Below are 22,740 nucleotides of genomic sequence, written 5' to 3' on the forward strand. Positions count from 1 at the left end.
AAAGGCTAAAAACTGAACTTTTTAATTTAAGACAAACTGTAGATGATAACAGAAAATATAAGTTTCAAATTTAAGATGTTTTCTCCACAAAAGTTGCATCCTAGAAGGGATTAGAACCCATATTTTCACATTTATTGGAAAATGACCCAATAAAAATGGTTATAGTACCACCTAGTAAACTGGAGGAGGTAATTCAGAGACCCAAGTCTTTGAGCTGCGCCATGACCCAAATAAACATGCATAAAACAGTTGTAGCTTTTAAACAACTGATTTGCTTGTACCTGTTAGAAATCAACACTCTGTGGACACCGGAGCACCTTTTCTTAGCAGTATAATTATCAGTTAACTTAAATTTTGTCTAAACTTTAGTCAATTTGGTCAAAATTCGGTCCGAGAACCAGACAAAGGTGATCTCATTAACGTGCGCACGAAACCCCTTTCATCTTCAAAAGCACACAGGAAACAGATGATTTGGTAAAACATTACACCTAGTAAGACTTTAAGAGCAAGAACTTCTTTTACATTCAGCATGATATGAGAGTTGAAATCATAATAAACAGATAAAAAAATAGAACCAAAAGAGAAGCGGACATAAGATATGTGATGAGGATATCTTCATAGCACGCAGACCAAAACAGAACTGCAAGAATGCCCTGAAATGCTCATCAATCTGCTCTGGGTGTTTTTTTTTTTATATCTTTACATTTTCTGACCACACATATTGTACACAGTTTTATGTCCCCACATGAATACAACCCCCTCAGACTAATCCAGGCTTTAGGTGAAGAAGCTACAGTGCTGAGCCGCGCCCGTCAGGAGGACTTCCGACGTGGGCGGCGGCACTCCGACCCGGATTATCAGCGCTTCGACGTGAAGCCGGAAAGTCTGAATCTGTAGGAGCAGGTCGCACATGTGCAGAGAAATATATATTTAAAAAAAAAAGAATTTTGTATACGTCGAGACCTTAAATTGTATGTTGTGCTTCCTGGACTCCGAACATAAAACATTGATCATAAACCTTTTAACAGAGCGTCTTTAACATTTACAAGTTATACATTTACCAAACTGGTTTACTTCTTATGCTTCCATCGGCTTTGATATTTTAGCGATGCAGAGGGAGACGACGGAAAGAGAAAAAAAGTCATCTTTGAAAGAAAAAGAAAGACACAAGTCCTAAAACATTGTCAAAAACCAACAATGAACAGAATTATTCATATTCTTTTGATCTCTTTTGTTCTTTTGTACAATACATTTTTTTTTAAAAACCGCGCCGGTTAACGTCTCTAGATCCCACAGTCTTTACAGTTCGTGTAAAAGCAGAGAAACATTCTCGCTAGAGTAATAAAATATTAGGACTATTGTTATGAGCTTTTTTGTCAGAGTTGTTCCATATAAATGGGGGTTTTGGTGAGGGGCTCCACCCAGAAGAGGAGTTCCTCGACAGCGTTTGGAAACGCTTGCCTGCAGGCCAGAGATGACAGAAGAGGGCGTTTGTTCTGTGAAGTTTGCCTGTTAGTCCTCTTTAGTGAAAGCAAAAGAGCCCCCAGCCTCTAGTTTTCCTTTTTTCTGTTTTGTTAATGCTTCCCGACCTAGCTAAGGGTCCAGCAGCACCTCCTGCCCAACACTTCTTCCTCCTTCTGATAGATCGCTTTCCCATCAGCACTTGTGGGGAGGAAAAAATCAAATAAAATCAAATAAAAGGTAGAAAATAGCCCATTGGAGGAAACATGAAAAGCAATGTGTTGGATGTTGGTCCACAGCCCGGCTCACGGTTATCTTTGAAGGCACTTTGTTTCATGGCAGAAAGTAAAGTGGCTTCTGCTCCACAGGCAGAACGGTGACCCGATGTTTGAGTCAGGCTCCACTAATTTGCTAAGAAGACCTTCCTGTGCTCCTCTCCCCATCCTTTCCACTTTCTGCCACCATGCCGTCCCTGGCCACGTGGACTCGTGAGCACAGTGTTCAAAAATAGGCAGCTACAGGGGGCGGGGGGTAAGCAGAGGGAACTAAACGCTTCCGCAGTCCGTGTTTATCTACAGAACAGCACCAAGCAGACAAAGTAATGCCGAGATGAGAGGTGAGGCTGAGCTGAAGGGAAAAACAGGTGAGATCTGGTGAAACGAAATGAAAAAAGACGGACTGAGGAGGGGACCTTTATTCCTAAAATTTGACTGTGGTCCACCGCCATCCGTAGGACGTTTCCACAGCTTCACAGGTGATTCTTGTGCTTTACAAAATCCTCCAGAGGTCCAGGCTCCTTCTCAGCCCCTGGTCTTTGTGCTCCTTAACTCATCTCAAGTCCTGCACGGAGGGGCTTCGTTCTTCCAGAAGAGAAAAAAAAAAAGTCAATTATCTTGTTTATTACTTTTCTGTTGTCCTTTAGAAAGTCCCTCCATCTCGTCTCCGTGGTCTGCGATCCATCAGGGACCCTGCTGCTTTCAGGATGCATGAATCTTTGGTGATTGGATGCCGAGGGTGGAGCTCACAGACAGCGGGTCCGAACATTCGCCTCTGAGATTGCCAGGAGCCGCGTCACCTCTGACCCGGGAGGAGGCTCAGCGCCAGGGCGACCCACAGCAGCCATATATGGATGGAGGGGGACTGCGCCTTGGCACTGATGTCTGAAACAACAAAGGACACGAACACGTAAGAACATTTGGAAATAAGCAGAAAAATAACTTCTACTGCCCCTAGTGGAATGATGATGAAATACATTAACATGAACCAAGTTGTTTTTTTTAAGGAAAGTTCAGATTGTGCAAATGATAGGAGTCTCGGAAATGTGTGTATCAAACAGTGCATCTCTGTTATTTGCTTTGTAGATGTTATACATGAAGTAAAACATTGCAAAGTTTATATATATATATATAGATGTGATAAAATATATGTATAATAACATCTATATTATATTTATATGAATTTCACAGGCTAAATAGACACATGTTAAGATTTTCAACAATGCTGCTGTTCTGCCTTTTGTGTTCCTCTTTTTAAAAGAAAAGAGTGGTAATGGCAGCGTGGGCTGTGAAGTTGAGTGACTCTTTTTCTGCCAGAGGAACATCGTCAATGAGGAGTCACCTCTGATAAGGCCAGATGAGGTATTTCTTAATTTTCCTCTTAGCCAAAGTCATGTAAGATTCATCAAGTGAGATTGAGTTGCATAATTCATACTGCCCTGTCCTCAGCCGGCATGACCACTCCTTTTACTCCAAATGTATTCATGTTGTGGCTTTCAATCTTCAAAGTGCAGAAATGGAAAGGATTCGTCTCGCAGGTTCACTATCTGTGATTTTTTCTGGGTAATCTCCAAGCTCTGACATAAATAATTAAAATAGAAAACTCTGACTTGTTTTGTTTTTTTTTCCTGAGGAGAAGGCACACCTACGACTGGGAATGACCTTTCGGCACATTATTAGGAGCAGATGCCCACGTCAGAGACGTCTATTTGTTCCTAAAGCACTATTACCGTCCTGCGCTCAGCCAGCCGCATGCCTCCCGTTTATGCAATTACAGCCTAGTTGTCATGGCAACATCGGTTTTGGTAATGGGAGCTGCTAGCAGTTGTACATTTTTTTTTTGCTTTGGTTCACCAGAAGGAGAGGCTGAAAACAGGTGTCAAAGTGGAAAGAGGGAGCACTGGGGAAAAACTCACTGGGTGGAGGGTCTCGACACCCTCCTTCCTCAAGGGTGACGTCGTCTATGGCTATGTCTCCCTCGATTCCTGGACCACGGATCCCTTCCAGAATGACCTGCAAAGAGCAAAACAAGCCGGTAATTCATTTATGTAGTTGACCTTAAAGATGTAAAAGTTTTATTAAAAAAATTGGAACTGAAAAAAAATCAAAGAACATTAAAATGTTGTTTTTTAAGGAGAGCACAGGTGTTTATTGCTGACCCTTTAAACAACCACCTCAAGGGGTGTTGTTGAAAATGGAACATAGGATTGTTGTGGGTGTAGTAAGTGTTTCGTGAATACTAAATATGTTCTCTAAATTGATTCTTATTTTTATTTTTTCCCTGCTTGGACTAATGCGGGACAGCAAGTCGTCAAACTGGGTCACAGAGAGACGGATGTGGCGTCACTCAGATGCAGTGCCTACAGTAGATGGTGAACCTCTCCGTACTGGCAGACATAGAGTCCTGATTACCAATGTTTTAGTTGAGCACTTAATAAATCTGATCTCTAAAAATCATGCTAGTGTTCCGTGAATTGTAACTGAGACATACAATCAGTGCCTCCATGTAGCGATCAGGCTAAAATCTGTTGATGGAGCAATTTTTTACACAATTTTGGAAAAGCGTCTTGTAGTGAATTTGACGGGTGTCAAAAAAGAGGCGTCCAATGCAAATTTGATGCCCAAATGCGTTTGGTGTGAACGCACCATAATGCACGAAGCACGAGCCTCTTTGCACAAAACTTAGTTTTAGCAATTGACAAAATATTTAGAATAATCTTTTACAAGCTTGTTTTTCCTTTGCTTTTTGGATTTGGGGGCAAACAAGACAGATGCATTGGTGTTCACATTAAATTTCCGTCTGCACCAGAATGAGCTCTCTCTGAAAAAACTCAACTGAACTCTGATAACAACTCACTTTGGCAACAATGCTATTAGCAAAAGTCCCAATAGGATTTTTTCCTACAGCAAAATTAATTAAAACAGTGATTTTATTAAATATTATTACAATTATTAAAGCATAGTTTAATGCTAAAACACATTACAGCTAAATTCTATGTAAATTATTTTGGTGGTAACTAATTACAGCAATTCTGTAACGGAAACGCTGCCGCTCTTTTGTGACCAACATTCCCCTTTTGGATGTGCTGAGTCAGGGTGCAGACTCAAAGGAGGTGAACACCTCATAAACACAGACAGATGAGATGCCTCTTTACCTGGAAAGATGATGTTGGATGGATGCTCACTTTGGCCTGCCTCCACCGGTCGCCTTGGTTACCAGTCAGTGACCACACAGGAGCCTCGGAGGCCGTTAGTCCCTTCTGCTTGAGGAACGCATTCAGTGTTCCTGGAGGAAACCCAAGGAAGGTTTGAGATCACACACAAACCGATGTTTGCTGCTCCTCTGACGAGTCTATGTAAACAAATATTTTTGATTTCTTTGTTCAAATTTGTCGTTCACGTTTTTAAGTCTGTTTTAAGGCTCTACATACAAAAGTTCAACCAGTTGAACTTTGACCAATCAGGGACCCGGATTTGGTAGTAATTACTGGGTAGAGTCCTTTTCAAAACACGGAAGTACCAACTTGGAGACAATCGATCACGATGGAGAAATTAATATTTGCTGTTTGTATGGAATTTAATGACAACAAGTCTTTAATAAATCGGAATTAAGCTGTGAAAGAAAAAGCCTGGAGCACGATTCAAAAGATTTGCACCAAGCTTCAACATTTCGCACAAAGCCTCTTCTAACTGTGAGTACATATGCAAGCCTCGGGTAGTAACAGACCTGTGGAAACACAGCGTGCTAAATGCGTTTTCAAAAACACCTTCAGAGAGTTTCTGAAGAAACATGCCCCGTGTGTACGTGGCATAAGAATATATGTTTTGAGAAGTTTTCCAGTGAAGCATGTTTTTAGGGGGAAGACGGAAGAAAACACACACACAAGAACGTGCACACAGAAAGACCCCAGCTAGGAGTTGAGCAAGGCCCTACTCACTGTGAAGAGTGGTAACCACTACACCACCCTACCGTGCAGCCTGTAATTCATTCCACTTGGTCTTAGATTTTTCAGATTAGGAGATTGGCTGGGTACAGATGTGGTGGGGGCCCCACCTCACTGTGATCTGGAGGGATCCTGGGGGGAGGCCCTTTGTGGTCATGTGGACAGATGTGTACAGTATTGTGGGGAGACACATAGGTCTCTCTTACTTGTCTTCACGAAAATGAAGATGTACTTAGATCTATTTGTCTGCAAGTGGATGGGCAGAGCTTGTGACCCGCCCAACGCATTTACTACGTCACAAATAATCTCTTTTTTAAACTGCATTTTATTGTCCTGATTTACTACAATTTGATTAAAGAAATACTCAGTAATGTAATTTTAAAGTTATTTTTCTCATCCTCCATGATGAGAACCGGTTAAAAATGCCAAAAACAATTTTTATTAGAGTGGGTTTTTAATATATTTACATAAATGTGGATTTTAGCCTGCATCTCTTGTTAGGAATTAACAATATTTGAAATATATTTAGCTAACAGACAAAAAAGTGTTTGATTAGACCCCAGACCCAGATCCCAAGGTGATGTGGCAGATCAAAACTTACTTTTTGTAAAGCAAAGACGATAGAGAGACATTCGACTGAAGAGAATTTCAAAGGCTTACAGTGGCTGCCAGAGCTGCTGTGGATCAAACCAACAGAGCAAAGCCCTCCAAACTACACAGCTTCAGAACCTTTTAGAACGAGTGTTTCATTAGCACCTCTTCAGTCACTATCTTTATGGGAGCGGCGCTGACAGGAACCGTAGATAAGAAAATTCTTTATCAAAGCTCAGCCGGAACTCTTCGAGGGGCTCAGCAGGCGACGGTCAGAACTAATGAACGTTCGGAACATTGTTCTGTCTGTTAATCGGCCTTCATCTAAATTAAAACTGAAGAGGAATAAACTGCTTCTCTCTTCATCAGGCAGTTCTGCTCCCAGATGCCACTCCCTCTGAAAGACTTGAGGTGAGGTGAGAAGTCAGCTCCATTTGCCACATTTCATATTTAGATATTCAGCAGAGTCGAGCTGAGGCAAAGGTCGCACTCGCGAACCTAAACCAATCCATTTATTAATCTGAGGCTTCATGAGGCTTCATGAATTATTCCAGGGATCATGATAATCCGAATTAATAACGTGTAATGGCCAATTTAAATTTTGATTGAATGCTAAAATGTTCTTCTTTACATTTCTGCTGAATTTCAACGAGAGGAGCATCGCAGCTTAATCCGTCTTTTTTTTAAAAGAATTCATTCGAAGAACGCAGAAGCAACAGCTCCGATTGCTGCGGCTCCATAGTGACTGCCCCCGGACATGCCGCCGGGCGCGTTTGTGAAGCTGTGAGATGATGACACTGACTGAAACCTCATTGTTCCTTCTCCTTATTCTCTTCTGCCATCCAGACTGTTAGATATCTGTCCGCAGGAACGGCGAATCTCAGCTGCCGTAAAAAGTCACGAGGATTTCAAACGCTGCTCTAAGCTATCCATGTGAGGAGGAGACGGAAGCCCCGTTCAGATCCTCTCCTCAGCTTTGTGTGTTTTTTTATTACCATCTCCTTGAAGCGATGAGCTGCTACTCACAGCACGATCTACAGCCTCAGCTTTCCTGCTGAGCTAGCCTGCCTCCACCCTCCTTGAACTCCCTGTGAAAGTAGGTGGTTGTTTACAATTTGTGTGAAGACGGATGGCTCTTCAGAGTGTTTCACACAAAACCACCTAAAATGGCAGGAATCAGAAGCTGTTTCTGAGTCTTAAAAAAAGTTTTTGAATCTTTTTTTCTATTTTGGAATTAAAAAACATATGTACAGGAAGGGATTAGGAACAGCTAAGTTAGCGTATACACCAGCAAGACAAAACAAGTCCAATATGTCCGGATTTTCGAGCAAAAGCCGTTCGGAGTGTCTAAATGAGGCCAGAGACTCAACAAATAGAAGTCTAAAGCTGTGGTCACACTGAATATGGTTTTGGGTAAGGGCCGTCTTGTTTCAATGTTAGGTCCAAGGTAATGTCATCTGAGGTCTTGTGCACCCTTTTGAGCATCAGGCAGGGTGGTCTAGCGGTAGTGCATTTCGGGCAGCGTGACAACACGCAATGACAGAAATTCTGATCCCCATGCAGTGAATATTTAGGAACAATGCATAATGTTTCCAGAGTTCAGATGTTTCAATTTCAACAAAGGAAATGCGTCACCCAATCTGGAATTCCGCTTTGTCCCATGACGTGTTGACGTGATCAGTGCATCCAAAACAAACATGGAGGAGAATCTGATCGTTTTTCTGAACTCTGTGATATTTTTCACATTTGCATCTAGACAATTTTTTAAGTCTTTATTTTAAAAAATTTTTTTCTTCCCTCTTTGGACTAACGCAGGACAGCAAGTCGTCAAACTGGGTCACAGAGATGAAAGTACTGCTGAAAGCGCCGTTACTCAGACGCAGCTCCTGCAGTACATGATGAACCTCACCGTACTGCAGCTTTCTCAAATAGTGATGCGATGCCAGGGGAGATGCGCAGTAGTAGCGGTTTCAGACACAGGTAATACGGGCAATTGCTCGGGGAGAAACATTTTCTTCTCATTATCTTTTCTTTTTCCTAGGGGGGGCCTTGCAAAAAATAATTGAGAAGCACTGCTGTACTGAGAGAGTCTCTAAATGATGTCATGAAACCGGACATGGAGACATGATCACTGATGCTTTTGTAGAGCTATTCTTAATAATAAAACGCAATCTCTCAACATCATCTGTGTCTTCCATGCATTGACTGTATATGAGATATAAACACATGTCAAAGCTTCCAAGTAGTGATGAAACTTTGGACAGTAACTCCTCCCACATGAGTCAGAACCATCATGTTTATGAACACTTTTTTAGAAACGTGTCGAGCAGCAAATTTGATGCAGAATCGTGTTCGTTTGGAATATAGGATTAACATTTTTTGTCAGTAGAGTAAGGAGAACAGCTTTAACATATGTTCAGTCTTTAAATAGGACAAATATAGATCACAAAATATTCCTGCTGCTACTCAAAGATCCACCTATACTGGAGCCTCTGGGTGTACTTTGGTGGAGATAGTTCTATAAACAGACACTGGTTGGTTAACGTGCAGCGTCTCCAGTGACTTCCCCGCCCCCAAACTCTGGAGGAGGTTCATTTTTTGTTTTTCTTTGGGTTTGTTCTCTGGGTTCTGGAACAATGAGGCTTTAAAAGAAGAAAACTAGAGCTGGATTTAAAGTTTTGGGCTATGTCCCGATTCCCTTGCTACTCCCTAACCCCTAAAATGTATACAGTATCCTGGAGTTTTAAATGGTTTGGACACATGCTCACTAGTCTGACATCACCCATTTGCCCAAGTTAAACCTCATAAATATGAAAATTCATGATGACTATTTATAATTCCACTATTATGGAGAAAACTTGGAGGATTTCTAAAATACAAATTTAAAAACATTCTTTTCAAATGATGACTCATGAAGAGACGCAATGCATTGTGGTCTATATTTGGAGGGACTTGGGTTGTCTATTGATTTTATGTTGAACTTTTTCAATTACCGATACAAAGCCCATCAAGACGACTGTTGTTGTGAATTTGGGCTATACAAATACAATTTAATTGACTTCCATCCATCCATCCATCTTCCTCCGCTTATCCGGGACCGGGTCGCGGGGGCAGCAGACTGAGCAGAGATGCCCAGACTTCCCTCACCCCAGCCACTTCCTCCAGCTCCTCTGGGGGGACCCCGAGACGTTCCCAGGCCAGCCGAGAGACGTAGTCTCTCCAGCGTGTCCTGGGTCTTCCCCGGGGCCTCCGCCCAGTGGGACATGCCCGGAACACCTCTCCAGGGAGGCGTCCAGGAGGCATCCGAACTAGATGCCCGAGCCACCTCAACTGGCTCCTTTCGATGTGGAGGAGAAGCGGTTCTACTCCGAGCTCTCCGCGGGTGACCGAGCTTCTCACCCTATCTCTAAGGGAGCGCCCAGCCACCCTGCGGAGGAAGCTCATTTCAGCCGCTTGTATTCGGGACCTTGTTCTTTCGGTCATGACCCATAGCTCATGACCATAGGTGAGTACTGGAACGTAGATCGACCGGTAAATTGAGAGCTTTGCTTTTCAGCTCAGCTCTCTCTTCACCATGACGGACCGATAGAGCGACCGCATAACTACGGACGCTGCTCCGATCCGCCTGTCAATCTCACGCTCCGATCTTCCCTCACTCGTGAACAAGACCCCAAGGTATTTAAACTCCTCCACCTGGGGCAGGGACACTCCACCGACCGAGAGATGGCAAACTACCTTTCTCCGGTCAAGGACCATGGCCTCAGATTTAGCGGTGCTGACCCTCATCCCAGCCGCTTCACACTCGGCCGCAAACCGCCCCAATGCCCACTTGAGCTCCCGGTTCGATGAAGCCAACAGGACAACATCATCTGCAAAAAGCAGAGAGGAAATCCTGTGGTCCCCAAACCAGATCCCTTCCGGCCCCTGGCTGCGCCTAGAAATTCTGTCCATAAAAACTATGAACAGAACCGGTGATAGAGGGCAGCCCTGCCGGAGTCCAACGTGGACCGGGAACAGGTCTGACTTACTGCCGGGTATGCGGACCAAGCTCCTACTCCGGTCATACAGAGACCGGACAGCCCTCAGTAAGGCTCCCCGGACCCCATACTCCCAGAGCACCCCCCACAGGATGCCACGGGGGACGCGGTCGAACGCCTTCTCCAAATCCACAAAACACATATGGACTGGATGAGCGAACTCCCACAAACCCTCCAGCACCCTAGATAGGGTGTAGAGCTGGTCCACTGTTCCACGACCAGGACGGAAACCGCACTGTTGTTCCTGAATCCGAGGTTCGAATTGAATGAATTGACTTGAAATTGAATATATTTGCCAAACTAGTGAGCACACAAGTTTTTTTACAGAGACTTCTAGGAGATTTCCAGGTCACAGGATTTTGGAATTGTCAATTCAGATACCCCTAATTAGTGCACTAAGTAGTGAGCAGTAAAGAAATTTGGACACAACGTTGGACATTTTGCCAAACTTGTTCAGGGTGTGTCCAAACAGTGGCTGGGATAGGCTCCAGCAACCCTGCAACCTTGAGAGGGATTAAAGCCATCAAGAAGATGGATGGATGGATGAATGGTTGGATGGATGGAGGGATGGATGTGGCAACCCCGTGTGACATTCCAGCCATGAAGCGGTCCTCCCTTGAACATAGCAACAACAAAAAACCAACCAGCACTGGAGGGTGTAGATAACAGATTTTGCTGTGATAACTCCAAACCTCACCAGAGTTCTGCCAGATGCTGACTGTACACGGCTCATCTCATCAGGGAGACTACTTGCTGCTTTGGTGCCAAATGCTGTGATCTTTCTGTTTTTATTTTATTTTTTTATGTTGTGACCCCGCAAGAAAGCTCTGCTCACGACTCCAAAATGCCCAAACCCCAACAAAGAGCACGCTCTCAAACACCCAGCTGAAGGAGGACACCACAGAGAGCTGCTCTGCTTTCTTCACACGAGCCAGGAGGCAGTGATCAGCGCAAAAGTTTAAGATATGTGTGTATTTGAGAGGCTCTGTTGACAAAAAGCGATATGCTTTGCTTGAGAGTGTCAGCCGGGTAATTTTACAATCAAAGAATACATCTGCAGGCTGCAAACGGTGGAACTGTGGAAAATGACTGACATGTCTGCTGCTTTCAGGGGAAAAGTGCTGCTCTTTCTGCATTGTATTTCCTCGAGAATAACAAAAAAACCTCTTTAGTTGAACATGAATGACGTAAACACAAGTTTTGTGATTTCTCATTCTTGGAAAAGCACTCAAAAAAGTGGCAAAAAATTCATATTTTTTACTTTATTTCTTTTTTCAAGTCAGACTTCAAAGTAAAAGTTTGAGATTTCTCAGAAAAAAGTATTTTTCCCTAAAAACCTCTATTTTTTTCTTTAAAAAAAATCGAGCACTTATCCCTTTGAAAATTCAGGAATTCAGAGTCTTTAAAACCGGAAAAAGAAACACAGTCAAGAAAGGTTCTGAACGAAAAAAAAGACAGATAACTACAATAATGTTTTATTTCACTGCAGTATTTGAACGAGTTCTTAGATTGATGGCTTTATTACTCTAATAAAATTTAAAATCAGATTTAATGCATAGAATTCACGTTAGCTTTTTTATAACTCAATTATTGATCTCAAAGTGTTTATTTTGCAGAAATTTAAATTTATTTCCAAAACATTAGAACAGTCAAGCATGAGAAATAAAAATTATAACTTTACTTTTGGATTGAAAAAAAAAAAAAAGACTTAATTTTTGTTTTTGGAATTTCAAATGTTAGTTAGATGATTTATTTCTATTTCTTATATTTATTTTATAGAGATTTTAGACTTTTATTTCAAAAATCAAACAATAATCCAAACATTTTAATGTTATTTTTTGGATAGTGTTGACCTTTTTGTTTAATCTAGTCAAAAAAAAGTCAGACGTTAGATAATTAAGTTGAAATTCCAAACTTTAGAAATTGAATTTAAATAAGTCAGAGTTGTTAGATTATTTTCAAAATTCCCATTTCACTTTTGGAATTTTTTTTTTTGCAAAAATAGTTTAAGGTCAAATTTTTCTATAGTTTTTAAACATTTTTTTGCAGATCAAGATAAATAATTTTTATCAATGTCAGGCATCACATTTCACGTAAAACTGTTTTCATCAAAGTTTAGTTTTGCTCATTTCAAATGGGTCAAATTTCTGAACAACAGCAGGTGTTTCGTTAATGTACTGTTTATGAGAACTGGACTGATTAAACTGACCAATCAGATTTCTCAAAGTATGCCGTCCCACACTGAACGTTCCAAATGTTTGATTGACAGATTCTCCGGAGCCCACTTTCAAGAGGTAGGGGCGTGGACTTCCAACAAGCTTACTCCTGATTGGCGAGATTTGTTGCCGTAGAAATAACGACTCGGACCACTCATGCTTACTAACGACTTCTGGCTCAGACATGGGAGCGTTTGTATTAGTGGAGTTGGTTATTGTGTGCATATAATCATGAAATAATCGTGCATTTTGTGGTACAAGAACCAAATTTTACATGGATGTATGTTAGGTTCCCCTCTTTCAGAAAATCAAAGGAAAATCCAAAATGTAAAAATATAAATAAAATATACATATTATAGTATTCTGTAGATACTCCTCAAGTTTAAAGACTGCAACTGAAAGAGTTGGTCCTAAGGTGCAACCATACCAAATTTGGTGCTCGTACCAAAAAGTGCACCACAAAATACCAACCTAACCATCTCTGCTATATTTAAAAAAATGGCGAATGTTTTGATGTCAGTTCATTGGAGCCAGAAGTGTGGTCTCTCGGTCCAGGTCTCTCATACAGTCAATGATCAGGACAAGAATGTGCTGAGTGAGGGGGCCGAGTCTCACCTATGTGTTTTCCATACATGTGGTAGAAGAAGCTGAAGCAGTAGGCAGGCGGGTTGGTGATGCCGTAAGGGTTTTTGGGAGCTACATTAAAGAAAGGACTGATGAGGCGCGCCTGGTCCCCCTCTTTACGTGGCCGCGATGTCTCGATGTACATGTAGAAGCCTAAACCAAAACAACACAACATATGAGGACAGCTGAAAAATTAGCATGTTCAGATAAAACTAGACGACTGCCTCACTGTTTATCTAACATTTTTTAGGATCTGAAGTTACAAAATGGACTTTTTATGGGACTTGGAGAAAAGATTGAAAGCTCTCAGGTTAGATATGTTTTGTTTTGACACTTGAGACGAGAAATTCAGCTAAAAATGGAAGAAAAAAATGATGAATTTAGAGTTTGAGGCTACATTTCTTCTTGGGGTAAACACTAAGATAGGGTGATATAAATGAAAGCTTCCATATCAGAGACACAGATCGAGGATTTTTCTTCAGCTGCCCTTTCAGGAACAGCCAGAGGCAAATTAGATTGATAAGACGGGGGTGGGGGTGGGGGTATGTGTTTCAATTTCTGCTTTCCCGGCTCGAAAGCGATGCTGCTGCAGATGTAAAGACGGTCCTCTGGAGCCGAGGCAGGTTCTGTGATCTCCAGCAGCTGCCCCCCCCCCCCCCCCCCGTATCATTAGTCACATGACAAAGGCCCCTCCCTTATCAGATCGTTGTATGCGGGGAGGAACAGGCTGGTAATGACATGCGGGACGTTTTGCAACCATTAGGTGATTAAAATCGATGCATTATTTACCGTTTCAGAAGCTGCTGACGCCACGGACGCATTTATATTCCATGACTTCGAAGTCCCATCACAGAAATATAGAGATGGGCTTGATAGAGTCGCTCATAGCTTATGACATTTTTCTTTAAATAATGACAAAGACCACAAAATGTGACTGAATCCAGAAGTTTGAAAAAAGTCAATAAAAAAATATCTAAAGAGAACAGTTTTTTTGAAGGCGCACACAGACTCAAATCAGACAGAACTTTTCAAAATAAAGGTTTTTGATCACTACAAAGCTGTGACTACAAAATTCCTAAAACTTTGGCTTCAATAAAATCCCTTTCTTCATATTTTTTAACTGCATCAAAGTGCAGGTTTTTGAGTTTGGTTGATTTTTACTTCTCTTTTACTTAAAGTTCTTAACCGGCATCCCTAAGAATTTTAACTAAAGTTTATTTACACAGTACTTTAACGAGAAATAATCAAAAAATGCTACCACACGGGTCAAAACTACTTAAAAATCAGGAGAAGGCACAAAAAAATGTATATTAAACATAAAAACATAAAAGCCAGCAAATCTAAAAGGACTTCTGGTATTTTTTATGGAGTTTAGTTTGCAGTTTACCACTGTTGGCCTGGTAATGACATATAATTATTAAAGGGTGTTTTCACACTAGAACGGTTTTGGGACCTTTGTTTAAATCTGTGAGATTTGCTTCAAAGACCCACTCCAATGAAAATGGTGGTTTGTGTTGTTTTTAACATGTTATTGTAACTATTTTCTCATGTTGGAGTAAATTAAATAAGGAACATTTCTGATCAGGAGAAAATTGGAAAAAATGCTGTTTGAAAAAACACAGATGCTACAATCATCGGGCCTCAAGCTCCAGCTTCGCTCCATTCCCATTTATCCACTGGCAGACAAATAGATCCATGTACGTCTCTGTTTTCCTCGTCTGAGCTGACATCTGGGAGAAAACTGTATGGCTACGATATTGCTCGCCATTTTTGTTGCACCGTTAATGTTAGGTTGGGAGTTTTAGGGACTGTAAGCTAGTGGGAGAGTGTGTAAAACATGGATAATGGGAAATGGGGATGGGGGTTACTCTGTGCCAACAGATTCGCCCATTACTTAGAGGCAAGCGGATGCATTGGAATAGAGAGGAGCAGGGAGCTTGTGTGGTTTGTACGAAACATCTTTTTCAACCAGAATTGCTTAATCTGCTCCTGATTTACCACAATTTGAATAAAGAAAGAATCTTCTTTTTATTTATATGTCTTCCATCATCAGAAAAATGCTACAAGAACATATTAAAATCACCAAAAACATTTTTTTTCTGTGTGGGTCATTAAAAAATTTGGCACAAACATTGTGTCTGAAGTGAGTTGCGTTTTTTCACATTCTCACAATAATATAAATGTTCCATTTTGCTCGTGTTCACAGCTGGAATTCAGCTTTCATTACTTTCACATAGACTGAAAAAGAGATGCTAAAGTAAAGTGAAGCTTGTAAAAAAAGCCTTTTGTGATGCAAATCAGTAGAGCATGATGGGAAAGTAAACTGCTTATTCACTCAGAAGAGAGCCTGCTTTTTTCTGAGGCCGGTCCCGCTACACTCACCCTGCTTGGAGCCGGTGCGGTCGGCGCTGGGGCCGGTGTTGGGCGTGTACTTGGTGTCGCGCGTGGCGGCGCTGTGTTGCGTCCAGTCAAAGTCGTCGTTCTTGTCCTGGATGAACATGCAGATGGCCTCCTCCTCAAAGCTGCAGTGGAACTCCCCTGGAGAGGAGCAGAGGAGAAAGCTGGCTCGATCTTTCAGAGCATCCCCAAACAGCAGGAAAGGGTAAAAAAAAAGAAAAAAGCCAGGAAGCTGTTGTTCGTAGAAGCGTGTGTGTGTCTCAGGGGTTTACACAACTTACTATTTCCTATTTACATCACACAATCTGCTGTAAACAATTTTAAATGAATGTGACCTCCTGCTGACTGTACTAAAGGATGCTGCTAAGTTCTTTTTCTCCTGACGATGACACTTTCAGGTGAGTGCCTGTCATTGTGTGTGTTTTTTATTTTTCTGTGAATAAAAAACGGAACTTGTGTCTGAAAGCATTTAAGGTTTTGGAGGTGATCCGTGAGCCGATCGTGACTTTGAGCGCCTCCTCTTGATCTGGACCAGCTGATTGTCCTTGGATGCTGTAGAAAAGCATCGCTTGTAGTTCTTAGTGTAATCAGTGTGTAAAATTGACACCGCGTCCCTCCTCCTGCATCACCTCCACCCCCCCTGCTCTTCACATCGCAGCAAGTTTTTTATAAAATGCAGAGACAATCAGGAGGGAACGTCTAACAGAGAACGCCGCAGAAACGCCGAAGTGTTCAAGGAGGTTTGGCTTCGAAAACCTCAATTTAATAATCCATGAAACCAACAGATCTCCTCGTCGGACGCGCTCCTTCGCTCCCCGAGCTACATTCACATTGCAGAATGTGTGCTGATAAATATACACTGATTTATTAAAACATAGCTGGGAGCGGTTTGGCAGCGGCGACCTTGGGAAGAACGGCCTCTGCAGGTAATGGAGGTAACTCGCACTGAAGGTGGAGAGTGGGTGGATGGAGATGGAGAGGGAGCAGCAACTCTTACAGCCCTCCCCCACCCCTTTACGTTTCACAGTCACACCGGCGTTGGACATTAACGCCTCCATCCATTGTGAGCTAAACCAAATATTTGTGCCTTCTGCGCGATGAGCATTTGGAGGATTGATGAAGACGAGGAGGCGTGGAGATGCGATCCTCTCCCTGCAGGGATTTAGATAATGATGCTGGTGATTATGATGTTTGTTATGATGTTTGCAATGTTTACGCCGGCAAAAAACCCCAAAACAAGACAAACTAGAATTCAGGTGTCTGAGCAGATGTGTGCAGCAGATCTGCAGAACATAATTGATGATGGATTTTGTTGCTACAATGAAAACCCTCATGGATGAGGCGATGAAGACTTCACGAAGACTGAGGTGCATGCATGGGCAACACTTCCAGGTGGAATCATGTGAGCGTACACCAGAGATTGCATCACTAGAGACTCAGCCTTGTAGGAAATGTTGCAACCATTTGACAAACTTTAGAAACTGGACTAAATTGGAGACCTACTTTGATGAAAATGCTGGTTTTGGTGGGGGTTTTTTCTGATGATGTAGGACATATATAAAGAAAATTAAGCTTTAAAGTGCATGTCTGAGTATTTCCCTACCTCAATCATTGTGAATCAGGAGCAGACAAAAAAATGCGTTCGAAAAAAGAAATTATTTGTGACGTAGAAAATATGTTGGGCGGGTCCGAAATTTCCTGTTCTGCTCCATTCTGATAAATCCACTTACAGACAAATGGATCCACCTACATCTTTGTTTTCCTCGTCCGAGCTGGAATGTGGATCAAAACTGCACGGCTGCATGGCTCCAATATTGTTTTTTGTTGCACCGATAATGTTAGGTTGGGGTGTGAGTGGCTGTAAGCTAGTGGTAGAGGTTGTAAACTATTAGTTTTGGGCGACGGAAAGAGGGATCGGGGTTGATCTGTGTCAACAGTCCTGGCCACCAGTCACAGGGAAATTCTACTGCCGGTCTGCAAAAGCTATGCTCTAGAAATTGACTGTTTTTGTAAATTTAGTATAACAAAAAGACATAATCATAATAAAAAATACTTTTATATGTCCTCTATCATCAATGAAGTGCCACAAGAAGTTGTTAAAAAAAACAAAATCACTATTTTCATAATTGTGGGTCTTTAAGATACGAAAGTCTTATTTTAAAAAGACAGATGAGCAAAAATCAAACTTTTGCCTTATTCAGGACATTTTATTCTTGACATTAGCAGTAGAGGACATAGTCTAGATTTGATCTGTCTCGTCCCTCAAAAAGTTTGGGCTTGCCTTTTGCATTCAGGAGCTACTTCAAACCCCTTGGTAAACACAGACTATAGCTTATCTCAGCATGAGCAGACTTTTACCAGCATGTTTGATGGAGGACCTATGAATGGTGAGTTCATGTGTGTGAGAGTGAATTCGTATTTGCAGTGTAGGCAGTGTGGGCCTGGTCTGCGTGGACGTGTGAATGTACGGAGGAGCTCAATAAGCCTTGTGGAGCTTTTGGGTCTTTTCTCTGACTCAGGTCTCGTCAGCCATGAGCATCTCTGGTGTACAGACACACTATGGCTCGCCTCCTCCTGTCCCCGCTCTGTCCCACCTGCATTTTACCTCCAACTGTCACAACAAAACAAACACAGACTGCAGTGGCGGGGCAGAAGGCGTGTTTGGAACGGGGCGGAGCCTCTCTGCAGAGTCTCCGGCAGAATTTGATGTGCGTGCAACTTACTCAGGTGAGGGTTGATGGGAGCTGTGAAAGAGAAAGAGTAGAGACAGAGGTTAGTGGAGTAAAACCAAAGAAAGCAGCAGAAACCATGCACAGAGACCGTCCATCCCAATGTCCTTTCATTTTGCTGTCATTTAGCAGACAATAACGCCCAACAAAACATGGAAAACATGTACATTTGTGTCAGCCGAGCAACAATTACCAATGGCGGGAAGAAGAGGCGCAGTCCTCTTCAGCCTGTTACCTCACAACAGTTTTAGAAAAACCCTCCTGATCGCATTAACCAGCTCTGCCTATCATTACTGCCATTTAACCGCCACTGGTTATGTTCCCATTCAAAGCAAAAGCAAAAAGACGTTTTTGCTCATTTTCCAGATAACAGCTTTAGACTTCAAAAGACCTCGTTCGCATTCTTTGGGTTCATTTCCTGCCGTATTGACGGTTTCCAGAGGATGCGGCCAGCCCCTAAAGGTCAAGGGTATCGTGCAGAGTTACAAAGCGACAGTTAGCGCCGGCCCCTCGCTTTTGGCGGAGTAAATAGCATTTAACCTGCCAAGAAGATTCATGAGCGTTTTCATGATCGATTGCTGGCCAACTGAATGGATTAGATGCAACGAACCCACCTAACTGCATGATTTATGAAACCTTCCTGGTTGGTGGGGGGAGAGGGAATTTTAATGCAGTCAATTAAAGGCAGCAAGATCGTTCCCGTAAAGGAAAACAAGCCCTGATGCTGCTGATGGAATTGGTCTTTTAAAAAGCGGAAGCTCAGGAGTTATTCTTTGCCGTTGTGCTGACGAGGGGAAACGTAGGAGACACACCTTAGAAAGGAAGAAAAAAAGCCACAAGCGGCGTTGCAGGTGCAACCTGCTTCTGCCCTCGCATTCGCTTTCAGCTCACCCTGACTGGCTGAGAGGCCTTTCTGATGGTTTTATCTTTGGGTCGTCTGGGGGTTTATGTAGAAGAAGAACTGGCAAAAGTACATTTTTGTATTTTCTTGGCAACTGAGATGTCTCTGTTAACCACGCCCACATTCCTAATATGTTAATATTGTGTGTGTTTCATTCAACTTGAGCCAAGAGCTTATGTGTTCCACTTTTACAATATTCCTGTAATAAATGTGCGAGAAACAGGAAAACACCACTTGCGCTATAGCCCATGACACGTTGCTGCCCTCCTTTTACATCTAACTGGATGGCATGCAGCGGCAAAAAACCGCAGCGAAGCAGGAAATCATCCCGCCTTCTGCAGCCAAAATGCTTCAAATGATAACTTCCAGCCTGGAGCTTCAGAAAAGAAAACTTTTTCCTCCGCTGGTCTGTTTTCTGTCTCATTCTTCATTTTCTTTTTTCTCTTCTCTCTCCAGCAGCTCTCCTCATCCTTCCTCCTCTTCCCTTTTCTGCTCTCCTTCCTCCAAGCCTGCAATCATGAATGCACACTTTGTTGTTATATTTCTTACCTGCAGCTTCTCCCGGCTGACTCACCCAACCCTAATCCAGATGAATGTGTCTGCCTGAGCCATAGCTCCCCTCTCCCCGCCTCGAGGATGGGATCTGAGCCCTGCTCTGCTCCTGAGTGAACGCAGACATGCAGGGGCAGATGAATACACCTGCAGTATGGATGAAGAGATGGACTGACCCGCGGCCTCCATTCACCATCTCCCTCTGCTCAGTTTTCCAGGAGTTAATGATGCAGCAATTTGTAATAAACTCACCAAAATGTCCAGAAAAAAGATGACTGCCCGTCTGTTCAAACTAAATCCACTCAATCTGTTTTTGTTTCACCTGACCTTAAAGCAGTTTGCATTAAAAAGATAGAAAAACTTATCAAAAAGTGCTGGATTATTGTTGTTTTACTAAAAAAAGACTACTTTTACCTTGTAATCCCATCAACTCTGCTACTTCATTAAATTATCTACTAACCTGACTTAAAAAAGTTTAGTTTTTGACTTATTTTTGTTATTTTTTACTCACATTATGCAAATATTCGTGCAGATTGTTGTAAACTCATGAGATGAGCAGTATGAAAAGGATTTTGGGATAAAAAAAACTAAGGATTTTCACCTTAAGCCTCTTCCAGGGCGAATATCTTCTGATCAGGCTTGTGAAAAGCGGAACGCCTTTGTTCTGCTGAAGAAACCACACGGAAACATTTCCCCACAGCAATAAGCTCGAGTCTTTGCAACTCCCATTAAAGGGTGTAACTCTGAATTCAATCCAACGTTGGCTCACAGGTGTTGGTGTGTGGAGGCTGTTCAAGGTAAAAGCTCCGTCTTTATCCCGCCAGGAATCAATGCTCATTGACTTCACAGCGACGAGGCAGTGCCGTCTCACATGCAGCAAAAGCCTGACCCCGTTCTTTCACTGACCTCATGTGATCTATGGAAATCAGCCAACTGACAGGTAAAGCAGGTCCAGATCGGTGCCTTTCAACCCATCAGATGGAATAACGAGAGCATGCGAGAATGTAATTCCAAAAAGCTGCCTGTGTACGTGAGTGGAATAAGAAGAGCCAGAGCCTCCTCTTGTCCTTCAGTGAAGGGGTGCTGTGGAGATACAGTACGCTGCACGGAGCCTGCAGTCAGTCACACACAGATGGACACGCCACGCTTAGGCCAGGCAGCCAGTCTGCCTGTTTTTTTGCTCTTACATCAGCCGGAAAGAGACGGACTGATGCAAACTCAGAGGCTCCTAATGGACTCCACAGAACACACGGCAGGATTACTTCAAAGAAGCTGTGTCATGTTTTTTAGATGCCATAGAATTGTAATCATGTTTTTATTTAGAAAACATTATTTATACAATTATTTTAATTATGAAAATTATTTTTCTACATCAAAATATTAGGGCTACCATAAAAGAAGAAAAATAGACAAATAGATGAGAATAAAGTTGTAAAATAATGAGAAGAAAGTCAAAATTGTGCAAGAATTAAATTCTAAAGTTATAAGAAAAGTGGACATTTTTACAAAAATAATGAGAAAGAATTGTGAAATTTTATAAGAATAAAAAACTGAAATTTATTTCTGAAAAAGTTGTAGTTTTATGTGTTAAGTCAGGCTTTTAAAAAAAAGAATAAAAAAAGTTAGATGTAGCTTTTAAAATCCCATAATAATTTCTAAATTTCCTTTGGACATCCCCAACATGCGTGTTTTGAAATTTTTGTTTGTGGCCCAAAGGAAATATTTTGAAAATTTTACAAAAATACTCCTTAAATTATGAGAAAAATTCAAAATTTTACAACAATAAAGTTGTAAAAGTACGGTATTAGAAAAAAGCTGTAATTTTACAAAATTTAAAATCTTGTTTTGTGTTTTGTAGTTTTTTTTGTAAAATAAAAGGTTTCATTTAGCTTTTGAAATGTTTTAACAAAAGTAACTGAACAGAACCTGCTTGATTTATAATTTCGAATGATGTAGAGAAATTGCATGGACATCACACTGCTCCAGAATCTCGTTAAATATGCTTTAGAACTTTTTTTTCATTAAATTGCAACTTTATTTATAGTAAAAGCAAGACTTTTTTCCTGTAAAACTACAATTTCTGTAGGTTTTTTCTAAAAGTGGGTGTATGTTAATAAATAATCGTTTTTTTCCTCTAATTAATATGTCTTCTTGACTAGCAAGAAGGTTTTTTTATTGTTATTATTATTGTTTTGTTTTTTTTAAGGGGAAAATCAAACATGTTCTTCATACAAATAAACACGAGCTTTAGGCAGAAACTGTTTGACTTCAGTCTAATGCTAGGTTCATGTGTGTTCAAGCATCCACTTTCAATGAAAAGTCCAAGTAAACATTTATGCACGTTTCGGGCTTCCAAGTTCAAAACTCTCACGTTCAAGCATCACTACATATGTTTTTAAGTCCGTTTTCGGGTTCTATGCCACTAGGTATCGTCCTTTTCAAAACACACGTGCCTACAGTTTGAAAATCGATCTTGAAGGAAAAATGAATAATTGCGGTTTGTGCCCGACCGAAATTATGTGACACCAAGTCTTAAATATACTGTAGCTGTGAAAGAAAAAGCCTGGAGGAAGATACTCAAGATTTGCACTGCTTCAACATTTCTCACCAAGCCTCTTCACGCACTAGTGCACGCACTAGGATCAGGTAGCGACAGTCCAGTGTGAAACCCATAAAAGCGCGTTCAAATCCCACTTTTATTGAACATGCCACACATGCCCGGTGTGAACATAGCAAGCATCACTGCAGAACAGTAATATAAACTGAAGCCCATTGAGCTTTCAACACACAAAGAACTTAGTTAGCTCTGTTTGCCTCAAACGCAGACGAAGATTCAAGGCTTTTTCAGCAGTCCTCGTGAAAACACCACCTGATTTAAGAAAAATTAAGACTTCCATAAATTTCAACAAACAAAATCTTCATTTTTCTGTCCGGGAAAAACCAACTGCATCCAATGCCAGCAGGGATAAATTCACTGTGGGAACAGGTGACAACCCTTTCCCAAGCAGCACAG

At 41.7% G+C, this 22,740-nt stretch overlaps 1 protein-coding gene and 1 long non-coding RNA gene across 5 annotated transcripts in view; one reads left to right on the forward strand and one right to left on the reverse strand.

Moving 5' to 3' along the window:
• The window catches only part of mdga2a (MAM domain containing glycosylphosphatidylinositol anchor 2a), a 226,889-nt gene continuing 204,149 nt past the window's right edge, over positions 1-22,740 (reverse strand). For all 4 annotated transcript variants that reach the window (XM_023952708.2, XM_023952706.2, XM_023952707.2 and 1 more), the window contains exons 13-18: positions 18,269-18,289; positions 15,531-15,686; positions 13,140-13,301; positions 4,892-5,022; positions 3,653-3,749; positions 1-2,621 (exon numbers count right to left, since the gene is read on the reverse strand). In XM_023952708.2, coding sequence (XP_023808476.1) covers positions 2,533-2,621; positions 3,653-3,749; positions 4,892-5,022; positions 13,140-13,301; positions 15,531-15,686; positions 18,269-18,289 — 656 coding nt within the window. In that variant the 3' untranslated portion in view covers positions 1-2,532. The remainder of the gene's footprint in view (positions 2,622-3,652; positions 3,750-4,891; positions 5,023-13,139; positions 13,302-15,530; positions 15,687-18,268; positions 18,290-22,740) is intronic.
• On the forward strand, positions 2,507-8,440 carry LOC110017752 (uncharacterized). The gene is made up of 5 exons (XR_002293251.2): positions 2,507-2,646; positions 2,998-3,098; positions 3,594-3,771; positions 4,041-8,251; positions 8,313-8,440. It is a non-coding gene; the product is annotated as an uncharacterized LOC110017752 (long non-coding RNA).

Source organism: Oryzias latipes, chromosome 24 (assembly GCF_053564925.1).
Source record: "Oryzias latipes strain Hd-rR chromosome 24, Olatipes_Hd-rR_3.1".
In the NCBI taxonomy this organism is placed as follows: domain Eukaryota; kingdom Metazoa; phylum Chordata; class Actinopteri; order Beloniformes; family Adrianichthyidae; genus Oryzias; species Oryzias latipes.